The sequence below is a fragment of the Molothrus aeneus genome, chromosome 14 (genome assembly GCF_037042795.1).
Source record: "Molothrus aeneus isolate 106 chromosome 14, BPBGC_Maene_1.0, whole genome shotgun sequence".
NCBI classification, from domain to species: domain Eukaryota; kingdom Metazoa; phylum Chordata; class Aves; order Passeriformes; family Icteridae; genus Molothrus; species Molothrus aeneus.
This window is the reverse complement of record NC_089659.1, coordinates 12,401,630-12,419,076: the sequence shown is the minus strand read 5'-3', so window position 1 is coordinate 12,419,076 and position 17,447 is coordinate 12,401,630. Positions and strand designations below refer to the sequence as shown.

Genomic DNA, 17,447 nt, shown 5'->3' with positions numbered 1-17,447 from the left:
TATGAGTGATAGCATCTCTACTTTCATAATCTTTTGCAGTTCTCACATGAATATATGAAAGAATTTAATAATGTTCTAGGTTAGAAAATGATCGTGCATATGCATACATCTTTAAAATCTGTCTTCTCTGACTTTCTTTCCCCTCACTTATGTCAAGAGAGGAAGCCAGCAAACGATTTCAATGTATGATGCATCCAATATCACCTTTCACATAAACAGAAAAAATATGCTTCCTCTGTTGATGTGATGAGACCAGGATGCATTTAAGTGTCTAGAGAAAGTGTCATTTTGTTTAAAATAATGTGAAGAGGAGCCTAGTCGCAGTATGTTGAAATGAATTATGGGGGAGCTGCTATTTTAATGACAGGATGGGTGAGATACAGCTGAAGATGCTGCTGATGTGCCTGAGCCCTGGCCCATATTGTCACTGCTGGGATCCCTTTTGCACCTGCTGCTCTTGCCCCATCCCTGCACAGATGCATTGCCAGAAAAGCCCATTCAGGTGGTGTTTAGCTGTGCTTTAATCTGGCCCCTCAGTGGATTGCTTAGCCTGCAGATACAATGGAGTATATTAACCTCAGTTCAAAACCCAGTGTAATTTTGTGGGAATGAATTGTTCAGATAAATTTGGTAGAGCAGAGTTTCTTAATCTGCTAAATGGAGAAAGGCACTGCTGCCTGCAATTTGGGAATAAATTAGATTATTCTAGATTAACCCCTCCAGGGATGAAGACATAGGAAGAAGCTGTTGCTGCTCAGACAGTTGATTTTCAGATTTATTTATCGCAGCAATCCAGCTGCCAGTGTGACTGAGAGCAGAGCCTGAGCTGCTGCCATGCACTTCACCATATTCTGGAGCTCCTGTTTGCTGAGTTCAAATGCAGGAGCATCAATCTGCTGCCAGCCAGGCCATGTACCCCAGCACTGGGGCACTGCTTTGGCTTCTCTCCCTGGGGACAGAATACCCAGGTGAGTTTCACTGGGGGTTCAGGAGTTCATTGGAAAGTTTTGTTAAAGCAGCTGTGCTCCAAGACAAGCTCAGTCCTTGAATCCCTTCTGATCTACAAGGGCCCTGTTTGGTTCCCTTTAGGCAGAGGTTCCCAGGTGGGTTTAAAGAACACCACAGATCTTGCACCTTCACCCTGGGTGCCAGGGTGATGCTGGATTAAGTGACAGTGAGCAAACCTGCACACAAGAGGCAGAGCCCGTGTTGCAAATGCTTTTGTGACTGAGCATCACTGCCTGTCTGTAAAGCTGGCTTTGGCCCCTCCACCTCCAAAGCTCCAGTCCATTTCAAAGCAAAATGGGAAAAGTCTGGGGTCCAAAAGATCCATGCCTTGGCCTGTGCAGCATCTCCCTTTGTCTGATCCTTGCAGGAGTACTTCCATGACCTAAGGGTGTCTGCAGAAGCTGAATGGTGAGAGCAGAGCTGGTGGTCCCAGCCCTGTGCCAGCACAGGGGCATGACAGGAGGGGTGCCCTTCCTTGGAGACCTGCCTCTAAGCTGATGCTAATGATGAGAGGAGTTATTGCTCAGCACTGTGAGTGGTGAGAGGAAGTGTTCAGTGTATTACTTTCTGGGACACCTTCCCAGAAAACGTTTCCTTGTCATAATTGCAGCACTGATGCCATAAGCCCCGGCAGCAGCTCCCTTTTAGTGGAGATGAATGGAGTGGAGTATCAGGAAAGCTTTCCAGGATTCAGTTTGGTCACAGCCTGTTAAATCAAGAGCCTGTTCAATGAGGGCATCATGTGCTGCTCAGCCTGGCCACACACAGCTAAGAGGGACAGCTGAAAACTCACTGTGCTTGCTGCTTGAATTTGGGGATGCTGCTGCATCTGTTCCCCAGGAGTCACTGGACTCACACTCTCTCCTAGTGTGTTGTCTGAACTGGATAATAAAGCTCCTCAAAGCAAGGAGCACATTTGCCATGGTGCTGTCAGTCCAGGAGATGAGTATTCCCAGGTCCTCCTTGTCCCCATCCACATGTGTGGCTCCTGTGTCTTGAATTCTATTTCATGTTTTGTAAGAGGGGGAAATAAACACATGAAACTGCAACTCTGATCTTAAGCACTGAGGGTTTTTTGGAAGGATGGTAGACCAACAGTTAATGGAAAAGCTTCTGTCTGTACTATTCTTTTGTTCCCTGGTGATGTGGGACTTGGCGCTGGTGGATCCTGAAGGGACACTCATTCCATCCTATCCCTTCCCCTTGGGGACATCCTCTGAGGGGGCTGCTGAGTACTCCAGAAGGTACAGAAGGGAATCTCAGGACTGATAACTGATATGAGTGGAGTTCACTGAGGAAGAGGATGAGATAAATCAGGTCCTTTGTGGAGATGGAGGTATCAGGATCACCTCTTTGCTTGCTTGAGTAGTTCAAGTTCCTCAGTGCTCTCTCTCTTCTTACCTGCCATGCTTTTCTGATGTACAGAGTTGTGCTCCACTTTGTTTCCTCATTGGAAACATTTGCTTGGAGGGAGACAGCTTGTATTGAATTTCCCAAAATTTCCCAACTTTCCCAAAGCTGTGCTCTCGGCATTGGAGGGTTGTGGTGTTTCAGATGGGTAGGGGAGATGCAGTAGAGACAGAACTTAAAGCTGATGATTGGTGAACTGTAAATTTGAGCTGGAAAGTGTGGCTGTACTGTAAAATTCAGGACACCATCTGTTTCATTGCTTACTTCCAGTAACATTTGTACTTGATAATTAAAATGTCACACACATTTTTAGCCAGAATAATCCGTGGAGGAGTAGAACTGTGTCTTCTGAAAATCTTTCAAGAGATACAGATAGGAACTAAACTGTTTTGAAACATCTCTTGCTGCTCATAGATGAGTTTTGCTTCTTGTCTTTTTTGTTTGTTTGTTTGTTTCCTTTTTTTCTTTCATATTTTGAGGACAAGGTTGGGAGAGTGGCAGATCCTTTTGGAAGGAGCTGTGACCTTAGTGAATATCCCTACATGTCATGTGGTTTATTTTGCTTTAGGTTTATCATACCAGGTTTATCATGTCCCTTCTGGCAGGGGTAGGTTATCTTTGGCTTCAGCTGAAATCAGCTTGGTTTTAAGGGTTTCTCAGCTAGCCTAAGCAAGACTTCCCTCCAGCTGAGGGTTCAATGTGCTGCCTGCTTGTTTGGCTGTGGATGGTGAGGGCGGGCTGGAAGCTCAGGGCTCAAGAACTGCAGGGAGAAGCTGCTCAAAGAAAGGTCAGATCTTGACCCAAGCTTGTGATACCCTCACATTGAGAAAACCAGAGTAAAGGATGAAGCAAGTAGCACTGTTCATGGGCTGTGGAATTGGGTGCTTTTTGCATAGCAGTGCCAGTCCTTCACTGGCACAGAGGGGAGCAGGACTGCTCTCCTTGCCCAGCCCAGGTTGTTGCCTCTCTGTGGTGGCCTCCGTTCAGCTGCCACTTGGGCTGGAGTTTGCTTCATGGCACTGAAAAGGTGGAAGAATTGAATTTGCTTTTGACTATCTGCAAGTAGGGTTTTTAATGTTTTAATGCTACAAATTAATTAAAAATATAGGGAGCATCTGAAATCCAGAAAAATGCAATGTGTTCGAGCTGATGTCAGTGCTGAATGTGCTGTCACTGACTGCCAGGAAAGCATCTGATGAGGTTTTGCCAGCTCAGTTTCCAGGCACACCATGAGCTTGGACTGTGTGCATAGTCCTTCTGAGCACAACACAATGCACACATCCCTGGGTTTGTTCAGGGTTGCTGTATGAGAGGCTGAAGTGTCATTTTCTTTTGATGTGGCTTTCTAAGGGCATTGTCCTCACTGATTCAGACTAAGATATACTTTTACTAAATGTTTGGGGTGGAACTAGCAGAGGGAAACAAGACATTCTGCACATCTTGTAACGTTTACTTAGTCTTGCTTGCTTAGCTGATGTAAAACCCCTCCCAGCTGAGCTTTGACACAACAAATGCATCCATGGAGTTTTACTAGAAATGCACTCTGCTGTTCCATGAAAATTTTAAATCCAGTTATGTCAACTGTGTGTGAATACAAGTTTTAAAATCCTGGTCTGCTGGGAGCCATTTGGAGCTCAGAGTGTTACAGTGCATCAGAGTGTGCCATCAGTTACAAGTCAGGATTAAAGATGAAGTCTGAAAGAAACCACAGCCAGTACCTCAGAAACATTTCCCAGCCAGCCAGGTGCTTTCAGGGCTGTTTCCCATCTTAAATCAAACATCCCAGCATCCATGCAGACCTTGTACATCACAGCTCAAGATGTATCCTTGCAGGATGAGGTCCTGTGCTTCTGCCAGGAGACTGTATTGTAGTGTGTGAGGCAGGGCTTAAAATATTCTAATTGTCTGCTATGAAATTGCAGTTTTGTTCCCTGGAGTAGAAAAGTGAGTTTAAATCATTAATGCCACAAGTCTCAGTGATGATTACGGAAATGTTTGCAAGTGACTTAATCAGTATAGTTTGTCTGAGTGGCCCATTTTAATATTATTGCACTGATTAAGTTTTCTTAGCTAATATGTGTTTCATTTCCAATTCAATTAAATGAGAATCCCCTTCCATTACATGATATTACAGTAGTGCCCTAGTGGGGCAGGAGCACACTTGGTATTTTCAATTGATACAGATTTCTTCATTATGCAGTCTCATGGTGCTCAATGGAATCAATGAGAGCTGAAATTAAAACTGTAGAAGTTGCAGCTGTAAATACACTGTCCCTTCCTCTATCCCTCTTTTGGCAGCAGGCTGAGAATTTCATTAGTATCAGTTCATTAATTACATTGCAAAAATGTTTTCAATAGATGCTTGCTTTTGACAAAATTTTAGAAAGATTGGGAAGGATTTTCCATGGATTTCTGTATGTGCAATAGTCATGATAAGCAAAATGTAAGTTGCACTAATGTGCCTTTTTCATGTGCTATATATCCTCAGTTTAGTTTTTAAAAGCACTTTTGTATAACCTATTGTGGGATGTATTAACTGGCGTAAGGAAGATTATCTGCAAATAGCTTGTGAAGGAATTATATTCCTTCGTGTGAGCCAAACCTCCTCCTTTTATGTATTATTGAAGAGAATTGATTGAGCTCTGATATAGTAACAAATGATTTTATAAATACCTCTCTGGAGTTAATTTCCCATTGTGGGAGATGCAGAGCTCTTGGGGCTGATTGTGCGATCTTTTTCATGAAAACTCCAAGGTTTCTCCAGCGCCGAGGCAGGGATACTCAATAGCAGCTACTCTCATGTGCAGAGGAGCTGGGAGGGGTGTTCAGGCAGCAATTATGAATTTGCAGTGAGTGCTCAGGATATAGGATACATCACAACTTCTAAATACACACTGATGTGTTCATAGAGAAGACAAGTGTGTGTGCCAAGCTGAGACTGGAGCCCTCCACACCCAGTACTTCCTCCTGGATCATATTAGCCACAGAACTGGCAAATGAAGCACACAGGGTTCAGTGATCTCCTGCTTCCCGTGGGTGGCTGGTGGCTGGCAGGACAAGTGTCCACATCCCCTCAGGGATCTTGGGCAGGTTTGCTGTGACAGCCCCTATCTCATTTCACTGCTGTTGTGCAGCTCCATGCAGCCATGTGTCAGCTCATGCCCTCTGCTTGCACACACAGAGCCTGTCTAAAATACTGATTTTATTTGATTATTTTAAGTATTTTAATCTGGTCCGAGAGAATGTGGCTTTGCATATTTAAGACATAGCTAAAATATATACGGATATAAGGATAAAGCTTTTTTATTGCTAAATATATGCTTTTTATAAACAAGAAGTTGGATTTTTTTTAGAATATAATAAATATTTTAGCATAGTTATTCTGGCTCCATAAGTGCAATGAAAATGTTAGCCTTGGCATATCAATCGCACTTTACAGATGACTGTAATTTCCTGAATGTCAAAACTCCAAATTTCTCTACTAAGCAAACTTTTCAGTGGCAAAATAGATTGCCTCCATAATATATCACTGTGTGCAAGAAAAAATGAAATCTTTATGTACTGTATTATGAATCAATGAGGCATTAAGATTCTTGGAAGGGTGAGTGGACTCTGGAAAATGAAAAACTGCCACTATTCCATCTCTGTAAACCGCTGCTTATGGAGTGTAGGCTTTGCAAACCTCGATCTTTGCCACCGCAGAAATATCAGTTACACGTTGAAACTAATTCCTGCAGCAGCATTTAGATGGGGTAAATACTGTTGTAAAGATCTGATTTATAGCAGCATCCTGTGGTTATTCACCAGCTCTGTTGCAGTGGCCTCCTTTTTGCTTTGGGATATCTGCCATGCTTTTTAATGAATCCGTAACAGCTCTGCGATTGGGGCCATGCTGTACCACTCCTGGGAAATGTGTGTGATGTGGCTCCAGGAGCTCCAGGGGACAGGGACAGGGACAGCTCCTCACACCGGGAGTAGGAAGGTGCTCCTGGCACTCTGTGGGTGCCAGAGCTCAGTGTTTCAAAAGACATCGCTCACACCTTGAGTTTTCTTAGTATGCATTAAGAGCAAAATTCAGCTCTGCCTCCTGTTTATTAAGGGATAATCGCCCTCAGCAAGAAAGGCACTTTGCAAAGCCAAGGCCTTGCTGCTGAGACCTCACAAATCCAGTGTCACCTGTGCTCAGCTTGTCATCCAGCACGATGGAGACATGGCACACACTGATCCTCCTGTCACCTTCTCTCTCCTTTCCTTGTGTTTTACCTCCCCTGTTTTACCTCCACACCACTGCTGCCTCCATCCTGATGCCTCTGTCATATAACCAAGCTCATGAGATGGGAAGCTTTACTGCTCTAGACAGGCTGTGATGGAAGCTGGGTGTTTCCAAGGGCAGTTCAGTCCTTTATCCAGCAGGTCAGGTGGGTGGGATGGGTCTGGCCCTGCCCAGCATTGCCACCCTTTCCCATGCCAGACTCCAGGGTGGAGGCAGAGGAGTGGGGATGGCACCAGCAGCTGAGTCACTCTTCTGTTTGCTGAGTCTAAAAACAGAAACTTGCTTCTCTTTTTTGCACTACTGAAAAAAAAAAAAAGTAATTTAAAAGGTCACTATTCTTGCTGAATTGGTTGTGAGCAGGGGTGTCCTGCAGAGATCTTAATAATACAGGCAATTATGAAATTAATACCACTCTGGCAGATCTGCAGGGCTGCTCTCCCCTCTGCAGGCAACACTGTGGACAATTATTTTGTGCATGAGGGTAGCTGGGAGCATGTGCGTGTGTGAGGCTGCATATTTTTTACTTATTTAAGGCATTATTTTCATTATCTTTTTTTGCATATGCCATGCCTGCACATATATGAATGTGTACCTTGACCTGCTAAATCGCTGCCTTCCTCTGTGCCTGAAATGCTTTTTTCCCGCAGGTCTTTCATTTTTGGTAATTTCACGGGCAATGATGGGCTGATGTAATTGCTGTTCTTGAAAAATCCAGCTCCTTTTTATGGGTTTCTCTGGCACTTCTCTCCTGCTGCCGTTGCTGTGGGTAGGCTGCTGGCTTCCTACCCCCACCATTAGTGTTTCTAGACAAAACATCTCTGTGATTCATTGGGTGCTGATAGAAGTGAAAACATAATGATTACTTAGAGGAAATGTAAATTTGCATTTGCTAACAGCTTTAATTCACAGTCCTGAAATACTTATCTCCTTTCCTTCCAGGCCCTCTTTCAGAGCTAATGCATTATTTGCTTCTGCCACCCTGAGACCCAGAGTAAAGGAATATCATCTGGGTAGTCTTGCAGGCTGCTGCAGAGGAAAGGGGTGTTTGTTCCTCCTTCTCTCCCTCCCCATAATCTTTATCCATCACTTCTTTAATGAAGAAGGGATTTGTTCATTTAGATTTTACTGTACTTTGAATTTTGGATGAGGTAGACCTGGAAGTTTGGTTTCATTTCAATGCCTGAATATAGAGAGGTGTCATAGGAACAAGTAGTAGCCAGCCCAGGGTCCAGCTGGGCCTGAGCTGCACTGTGGTCTTTGGGGAGAGAAGAGAAGGGGAGCAGTCCTGTTCCAATACCCCTGCTCCATGATCACCTCCTTGCACGAGCTGTGACAGTGGCAGGGGAGGCCCTGGCACGGGCAGCCAGGCTGCAGATCCAGGGCATGGAGGCAGCCATGGAACAGTGGGCATGAGATCTTCTCCCTGCAGCTCAGGAGAACTTGACAGCCCCCCTTGCTCCTCTCCCACTCTGAGATGGGGATTGTTGCTGCTGTCTGTGGGGCTGGGAGGCCTTGGAGCAGAGCAGCACTGTGGGAAGCCCATGGGCCATGAATGCATCTCCACTGCTGCCATTGCCATCCACATCACTGCTGGGAAGCATCTGGGACCAATCTAGAGTGGATGCAAACATTTGATTCCAGTGCTGCCTCAGTAAACTTGCCAAATATTTTGGCCTCATCTCTGTGAGTTGTGCCTCTGTGCACCTCTTGGCAGGGAAGAGGTGTTCTCGTTTTGGGGGGGAGGTTCCAAGCAGGGATCGTGTAGGGAGGAGAGGCTCTCACCAGGATGCTCACCCCTGTCCCTCTGATTGTGTCTCTGGGTGACAGAGTTTGTTAAGAATCAGGGATGGTTGAGGCAGGAGAGGCTCTCACAGGATGCTCACCCCTGTCCTTCTGATTGTGTCTGTCGGTGACAGAGTTTGTTAAGAACCAGGATGAGTCACAGTATTAAATGAACACTTTGCCTCTCTCTGAGTGATCTCCAAACAGATGCCTGACTCCAACAAATTAGGCAGCAGCGGTATTTCTCTTGGAGGAACAATTTGTGGTATTAGCAAATCAAATTCTCAGTGGGCCACTCTTGATGGGAATTAACCTCAACTTCTGGGAGCGAAGCACTTGGCGCCCGGCATGGCGTAATTGAGTTTGACTTCTCGGAGAGCTGTGGTGGCCATGATTGATGGGCTGGAGACCCTCTGCCAGAGATTACAATCCATCAGCAGCTTTGGAGCCCACGGGGAGGGTTCCTCAGAGCACAACAGGGAATGTGAGACTCGCACCGTTCGCGTTCCTGACCTTCCGTCATTGTCTGTGACTTTGCTGTCAAATAATCCTGAGCAGGGTCAAATAATCCTGAGCAGGGACGTTTTCCAAGTGCTGTGGGATGAGGGAGAAGTGCAGGACACTGCCTGTGACACAGTTTCTCAGTTTCCCCACAGCTGCTGGGAGCAGTGGAGGAGAAGGAGATGGGATCTCAGATCTGTGTGCGAGGCCACAGTGTGAGAGCATCTTCCTGTGGTGAGATGAGCTGAGACAAGTTACCATCTTAAAAATACCCCAAATTGCTTAGCTTTTAAAAGAATGAGTATGTGGCTACTCTTTTATAAGCAAGCTCTCTAGATTTTTATTCAGCAGCATGAGGAGTTTGTGTGGAGGGGGGGAGGACATGGATGTCCTTGTGCTGCTTGCTGGCTCTGGTGATTGTGCATTGTTTCTGGTGCTGAAGTGCCAACCCTATGATTATTTTTCTTTTTTCAGTAGCTCCATCCTTAATCCTTTGCATCATATGCAGAATCTCTGCTGCAGGGTTTTAGTTTGTTTTATTTGCATTTCTGCTGGATGTGACACAAATCTGGTCTATCCCTTTGCCCCTGCACCTTCAGAGTGAACTTCTTTCAAAATACCCATTTTCACCTGGAGCAGAACTTGGTTTCACACTGGCCCATTAATGTACCACAAAGTCCATGAACTGGGGAAAAAAACCCACACAGATTTGGAAACTTAAAAAATTTCCTCGCCTCCCCCATCTCCACTCAAAGAGATGGAGACACTTGTATAAAATTGCCTCCCATTCACTGCACAAGCCCCGTCTGTGACTCCAAACATCCTAGCCAGGCTTCCCATCTGGCTGAGCTTGACCTAAATACAAATGGGTGTGTTTGAGGCAGCTTAAAGCATGGCTTTACTTTTGCATGGTGAATGGGACTGCCCCAGTACTTTCCCTGGAAATCATAGCTGTGCTTCCTCAGCCCTGTGCTGAAGCTGTGTTTCTGTGTTAGTTTGCTCCTGGGAACAGCCTGTGGGGGAGATGGGGATATTTCTGGGGCTGCAGTGCTCCCTGTGCAAAGGCTGTAGGTTTCTCACCCTCAGTAACCTGCAAAGCCCTTCTTGCTGCAGCCTCATTTCTCAGCAGAAATGGGAAAAGGTCACTCAGTCCCTCACCTACTAATCCACTAATGGATGTAACAGGGAGTGGATGTTCAGCTTTCAGCTCCCCTCTCCAGTCCTTACCTCATAGTTCCATCAAGCCAGGCTCAGGTTTCCAGGCTGAAGCCATGGCAGCTGCCAGCATCTGACCTCCAGCCTCCCTCGACCTCAACAGGCAATTAAACAGTGGGGCAGTGGGGTTGGGATGAGTTGTGCACTGACTTTGGGAGATTCTGACCCATTTTGATGCATAATTAGAGTCACACCCCCCCCCCCCCCTCACCTTTTTAGTTCTGCACACAATGAGCCCTCTGAGCACTGTGGTGTGAGTACCTGCATATCCCTTCCCTGCCAGCTTCTCCACACTCTGAACCTGAAGTCTCTGGCTTTACTCAGTGCTGTCATCCTTTGGGGTTTCACAGTTCTTTACTTGAACTTCAATTTTTTATTTTTAAAATTTTTTTATTTTGCAATTTGAAGTTTGATGCAAGGATTCTTAAAAAAAAACTGATTAAGTTGAAAAAAAAGGGAATCTCATTCTGTCCCTTGCAGAGGTGGGGAGAGGGCTGGCAGGAATGGACTGTGTGGCCACAGGATTATCCTTCAAAGCAAACAGGTGCAGCATGAGGAGCAAACTCAACATTGTGGGACTGTTCAGTCCCCACATTCCTCAAGGAATAGCAGTGCTCAGGGAGAGACCAGGAGCAAGTCACTGTCACATCATCCCACATTCCTGATGCCTCCATCCAGGGTCAACCTACTTTGTGAGTTGCCCTCAAACTCCCTTTCTGTGCTTCCTGGCCCCCCAGGTTCATCAGAAAAGCCACGTTCTGGTGAGTGCAGCTCTGAGTTGGAGGGATGATTCACAGTAGTTGGAGCTCTACCTGCAAACATGTTGTTTTGGGCTCTGAAGCACATGCTTCAAGGAGCAGGCAGGAGCTCAGCACCCCCTTGGTAAGGCAGCAGAAAGAACAAGCTGTTACCTACAGAGCTAAAAATAATTGCAATGCTTTAAGTCTTCCTCAGTTGCAGCAGAATGATGCTCAAAGTGCTGATGGCCGAATTAATCTCTGGCACAGCTCTGAGGTGAGGATGCATTAAAGCTTTTGTGACTTTCTGAAGCTCAGTTCAGATGAACACAGAGCAGCACAGCTGCTTTCCTGGAGCTGCCATGATTCCTAACTCAGAGGAGAAGCTTAGGGCAAAAGCTGATGTTCCCAAAAGGGGCAGTGCCTCTTTTGGTAGAATTTTAATAGGCAGGAGAGAAATGCATGAAATTGCTGAGATTGGTCCAGCAACTGACAATGCATCTCTCTCTAAGACATGTCTTCTCATTTTTTGAAAGCAGGATTCATCAGGGCAATAACAAGGTGGAATAAGTAACAGCTGTGAGCCTGTTTCAGCCAGCTGTGCTTAGGCCAGGGAGGATATGGGCCCTGCCTGGGCCATCCCGTGAGTGTCCCTGCCTGGCATCCTGAGCTCGGGGTGCTGGGGAGGCCCAGACAGCTCCATGCTCACTGCAGAGCCCAGTGAGCACCTTTACTCAGCCTCATCCCCCCCTGTGTCCCTCGACTGCAGCATTTCCCTGGCAGGCACAGATGGAGGTACCTGCCCAGGTGAGGCAGCCCAGGCTGACAGGGCGCTGTTCCAGCACAGCCTCTTCCCCCAGCACAAGTTTTTATTCATTCTTTTGTTTTTACAACAGCAGCCAAGGGAGATGCTTTGTCACTGCCTGTGACCAAGGAGCACAAAGGGAGAGTGGCTGAAGGGTTTGGGCTGTAATAAAATGCTCACTGGATCGATCTTGGCTCAGGATTTGTTTCCCTTCTTGCATTAACTCCCCATCGATTTCTGTGATGACCTTAGAGCATACAGTCTTGGCCTTCTCCTGCTGGTAGCACCCCTGTGCCTGCACCCTTCTGCCCTGAGCTGAGCTGCTCATGGCCAGCTCCTACAAGGGGCTCTGGGGCAAGCAGGGCTTTGCTTTTGTCCCCACGGTCATCAGAGGTTTTTTACTGTATGTTAGTTGCTATAGTTAATGTAGAGGTTAGTGCTGTATGGTTGGGTCATTATTTTAGTGCAGTGTCCCAGTAAACTTGATCCAGGGCTCAGGAGTCCTGGCAGAAGGTAAAGAAAGGGCTTAGGTTTGTCCCAGAGATGCTCCATTTCCCCCTGCTGGGGATCCTGACGAGGCTGGGTTGCTGCTGCATCAAAGGAGCCTGAGGCAGAAGCATAATCAGGGACAGCTCCTGCTCATTGGAGCAGCTGGTTGAGGTGGTGCTCATGGAAAGCCCTTCCTCTTTGCCAGGCTGGGTTCTCCAATGCTACCAGAGACCTGCTCAGATAAGAGCAAAACTCTCCCCATCTCTGCAAGGGACAGTGGGGTTAGCAGCTGCCACTCACTCATGAAAGTGAGCTTTATTCTTGCTCCCTCTTACCTCCAGCTCTCACAGTGAAATCATTGAATGGCACTTCTGTGCAAAAGGACCTTCCTTGGGGTTGTGATGGGGACTTCTGCTTCCTTTGCCTGTGTGAATCTGTGGCCAAATCCCTCTGAGCAGGGGGGTGGTGCTGATTGTGGTGTCCCAACTCCAAGTGCTGAATGCTGTTGTTTCCAGCCACTGATTCTCTTCTAGGCTCATTGGTTTTATTTGGCTTTGCACGTTTATTGTACTTTCTACTTACTTAATTATTCATGAGTGTGGATGCTCTAAATAGGAAGAGGAATGGTGATTCTCCAGGTTTTCTTTCCCTGTGCAGTTGGATCCTTTTTGTGCTTGTGATTCACATTTTAGTCCGTTCAAAGACAATTTTCTGTAAAACATTGACATCTAGTGGCTTTTCTGCCAAAGGAAACAACAGGGAACAAAAGTTTGACTTCAAGGTGACCAGTCACAATGTCACTTGAGAGAGCAAATTAATGTCCTTCTCCTCCTTACACAGCACCAAGGACATGGCAATCACACCCCAGGGGCTCAGGGCTCCTGGGCACACACTCCTTGGTGTCCTCCTCCTGGAGGAGTGGCCTTTCCTGGCAGCATGATTTTCTTATTGAGCTACTTTAATTCCATTTGCTTAAGCAGATGGCTGGCATCCTGATGGTGTTCCTCCAGCATCATCCAGGTGAGGCCATGGTCATGTTAGTGGAGGTTCAAAGAGCTGTGTCCATCCCCAGGCTGTGATGGTGGACAGCATGGTGTTTGATGGTGGATATTAATGTGCAACTCAGTGAGCTCTGGGCAAGTTCTGTGGTTGAACTTGCAGCTTTTCCAGCTGGTGACCTGATGGATTCCCTGTGCCAGCGTGACCCCCACCATGTGCTACTATCCTGTTGCTTCAAACCAAAGCCAGAACCTCTCTTGAAAATGTTTTCTCTTACAAAATGCTGTAATGTATCCTTTAATTTCTTTTTAGTCACTTAGCTCTCCTCTCTCACCATTTCAGTCCTGTATCAGATGAAGGCAGGAGAATAAAACAGGATTTATATGGGCTTTGCCAAAGTACTTGTTAAAGTGGAAGTGGTTTGGGGCTTCTGGGCATGCCCCATTGATCTGGCCTGCAAAAGGAAAGGTCCTGTAGGAAGTGCCTTCCTCAGAGGTGTTAGGCTGCTCTGGGGCTCGAGCAGCTGAGACCCACAACTGCTCATCAGGAATGTAGCATGGGCAGCTCTTTGCTGTCTGTGGAAACCTGTCAGTGCAGCTCTGTTGTACAAGGAAATTAAGAGCCAGAGCTACCTGTGTCCTGCTTGGGTCATGGCTTACATCCTGGGAGATACTCCAAGTATTCTCCAAGGTCTGGTGCGACCTTCAGTTGGAGCACCAGCAGGAGCCTGTTGCCACGTGGACAGCCCAGCACAGAGGGGAGTCTTGGGTTCCCTTGGCCTCTGTAGAGACACCACCAGTTAAACAGAGGCAGCTCTCTGTGTGTGCAGGTAGATGCAGCCCTTCACACTCCCCCCAGGGATTTGTTCAGCCGTCCTTCACCCTGTGGAGGTGAACTCACAGAGGAGCCTCTGCAGCAGGGCTGCTGAAAGCCTCTTAAGTGCATCTGCCTGTTTGTATCGATTGTGAGCGTTAATGCGCTCTGTGCTGGAGATGCACGGGACTGAACACTCTGTTTTCCTCTCCCCTTGGCAGGAACTTCTACTACATCACCATCCTGCGTGACCCCGTGTCCCGGTACCTGAGCGAGTGGCGCCACGTCCAGCGGGGAGCCACATGGAAGGCGTCCCTGCACGTCTGCGACGGCCGCTCCCCGACCACCGAGGAGCTGCCCAGCTGCTACACCGGGGACGACTGGTCGGGCTGCTCCCTGCAGGAGTTCATGGACTGCCCCTACAACCTGGCCAACAACCGCCAGGTGCGCATGCTCTCCGACCTCAGCCTGGTGGGCTGCTACAACCTGTCGGTGATGCCCGAGGAGCAGAGGAATAAGGTTCTGCTGGACAGTGCCAAGGAGAACCTGAAGCGCATGGCCTTCTTCGGCCTGACCGAGTTCCAGCGCAAGACTCAGTATCTCTTCGAGAAGACTTTCAACATGAACTTCATCTCGCCGTTCACGCAGTACAACAGCACAAGGGCCTCCAGCGTGGAGATAGACAAGCAGACTCAGCAGCGCATCGAGGCCCTCAATTTTTTAGACATGGAATTGTACGATTATGCAAAAGACCTGTTCTTGCAGCGGTACCAGTACATGCGGCAGAAGGAGCACCAGGAGGCGCGGCGGAAACGCCAGGAGCAGCGCAAGATCCTGCGGGCGAAGCAGGCGCACCTGAGGGAGCAGGGGGAGAACAGCTCCAGCACTGACTACACAGGGAACGTGGAGCGGTGGCGGCGATAGTGGGGGGCACCTGCCGGGCAGAAAAGAAGCAGAGCCCGACCCAGCGTGCAAACCGAGTGATGCTTCTCGAGGGTCTGAAGCAAAAAGAGGTCAAAATGTTGCCTTTGCAGTTGCCTTTGCAGTAAATGTTGTACTGTACGTGGAACACTTAATCTTAGCGTGTAATTAAATTGTCCTTTTTAGGTTTGTTGGGTTATTTATGAAATATGGGAGCCGTCTCGGCTCATCGGAAATGTTTGCTTGGACATTTATTTAAAAGAAGTGAAAGAAAAAGAAATCCTTAAATTAGTTATGAGTACAAAATGGGATGCTGGAAAATGTTTATGATGCTCGGCTGAAATCTATCTGGGAAGCAAACTCATTTCCTAATAACGAGCATTTAGCATACTCTCACAATACAGTATATGAACAAATCCTTTTCCTTTGATTTTATCTTAATTTTATTTTAATAATGTGTTTTCAAGGGCACCAACTGCTTATGATATTTACCAAGTTAATGAGTGAACGATGAAGGGAACAGTAAAGGTCTAGAAAAATTATCGACTAGTTTTATGTATAATATTGGCTTTTAAAATGAATAGAAGTAATTTCTCTAGTTATATAAATATTTAAAATTTTAAACTTTTTCTACCTACTGCTGTTTAGAGTTTTAAGCTTGGTCTATCTCATATTAAAAAAAAAAAGAAAAAAAAACTACATGCATACTTTTCTGAACTCAATGCCAATGTTATAAGACACTGTTTCCAGAATTTTTCAGGGCAGTATGATTTTAACCATTCTGGAAAAGTTACAGCACATTCTCATGTTTGTTTCATAAAGCCTTCTCCAAGTTATAATCCTGTGACAGTGTCTCATTTTAAGTCTTTCTTACCCATTAGAATACATAATGCTGAATTTATCATTCCTTAATAATTGGTGGTATAAACTAGATGAAATTATGTTGCTGATATTTGTGTAGTGTCTTTAAAAAGTCATAAAACTCTCTAATCCCAGCAATATTATAAAGAGAATTGCTCAACGGAAGTAGATTTACACTTGAATTAGGATTTACTTCCAGTAAATCTTTGCTACACCAGATAAGAACAGGGCTTTTTTTTTTTCCTATGCTCTTGAGCCCTTCATAGCGATAACGGATGAGGACTGGAAACGAGGGAAGCCAGTTTTTCCATAGCCATAGTTAGAGGAGGAGAAGGAGGTGTGGTGCATGGGGTGCACAGCTTGCTCCCCAGCAGGCTCTGCTGGGCTCGGGTGCGGAGCTGGAGCGGGATCCCCGCAGCCCTCCGGCCTCCCCCAGACCCACAGGAGAGCAAACGTGGTGTGAGGGGCTCCTACAAATCTCTATGCAAAAAAAAAAATACAAACCTCTGCAAGGCTTGGGCCAGGCTTTCAGCAAGCTGAGAACATTTGTCCTGCAGTGCTGCCGAGTTTGGCACTGAGCGGAGGCGGCCGGGAGGGCCCTCTGTGGCCCTGGGGACACGATGCTCACAAGGCTCACTTGCACTGTTGCCTTTCACCTGTAATACTCTATACACCATGAAGGCAGGGGGGTAGGAAACGAGGCAGAAGGCTTTAAAAACATCTTACGGCTCCACGCCTAAGTTACCTGGAAGTGGTTTTACATCTGATGATGTGTGGCTGCCTGGGGGCAGCAACCCTGCCAAGGGCAAGGGGAGAGCAAAGCAGCAGCAAACCAATACCCTGCATTAGCAGCTTTGAGAAGAGAATTACTTCATGTACAGCAATTTTTTTTTTTTTTTTAATGAGAACTGCAGTTGCCAATATGATGTCTCAGTTGTATTTTGGTTTTCACGGGGGAAAATAATTCATTCTTGAAACTGAAAGGCACTGCTGTAAACAGGACTTAACTGTGGGTGAGCTGGAGGCCTGTTGCAGGAGGTGCATCTTGTTTTTATGCTGTGGTGTGCATGGTTTACAGAGACTAGTTGCATTTTCTTTGTGTATACTGTTTATTGTATATAGGGGATGTACGAATATAAGGATACCATTTTGTCATAACCATATCAAATTCTACTGATTTCCACCGTAGATGCTGTCTTATTGTGTAGATTTACAGGCCAATCCACTGACTTTGATTGTGTCATTTAACAATAGAACTGATAAATAAAATTTAACTACAGACTTCTGATTTTCATGTGATTATTTCTTTTTCTGACGATGTGTTGAGAGCTTCACAGTTGAGAACGGATGGTAATTCCCACATGAGTGAAATAGCAGTTGACAGTAAGTATGTGAATTTGAACTCATAGCTTTCCTGAATTGTATTTAAACTACAGCTTTCAAGGGCAAAACCACTTTGGACTTTTGTCTGGTTCGGGAGTTACTGCAGAGGTTTCAACTTCTGAGTAGCCCTCAGAAAAACAAGCTGTGGTTTCTGGTGATTTTAAATATGATTGTTAGTGGTCTGAAGCATTAAGGAAATCTTTCTCTTTTGTGTACGTGTATGTGTGTATACGTATATGATTTATTTTTA

General features: G+C 46.2%; 1 protein-coding gene across 1 annotated transcript in view; it reads left to right on the top strand.

Moving 5' to 3' along the window:
• The window catches only part of HS6ST2 (heparan sulfate 6-O-sulfotransferase 2), a 126,876-nt gene extending 109,781 nt beyond the window's left edge, over positions 1 to 17,095 (top strand). The window contains exon 2 of the mRNA XM_066559439.1: positions 14,254 to 17,095. Coding sequence (XP_066415536.1) covers positions 14,254 to 14,956 — 703 coding nt within the window. The 3' untranslated portion in view covers positions 14,957 to 17,095. The remainder of the gene's footprint in view (positions 1 to 14,253) is intronic.
• Positions 17,096 to 17,447: the final 352 nt, after the last annotated feature.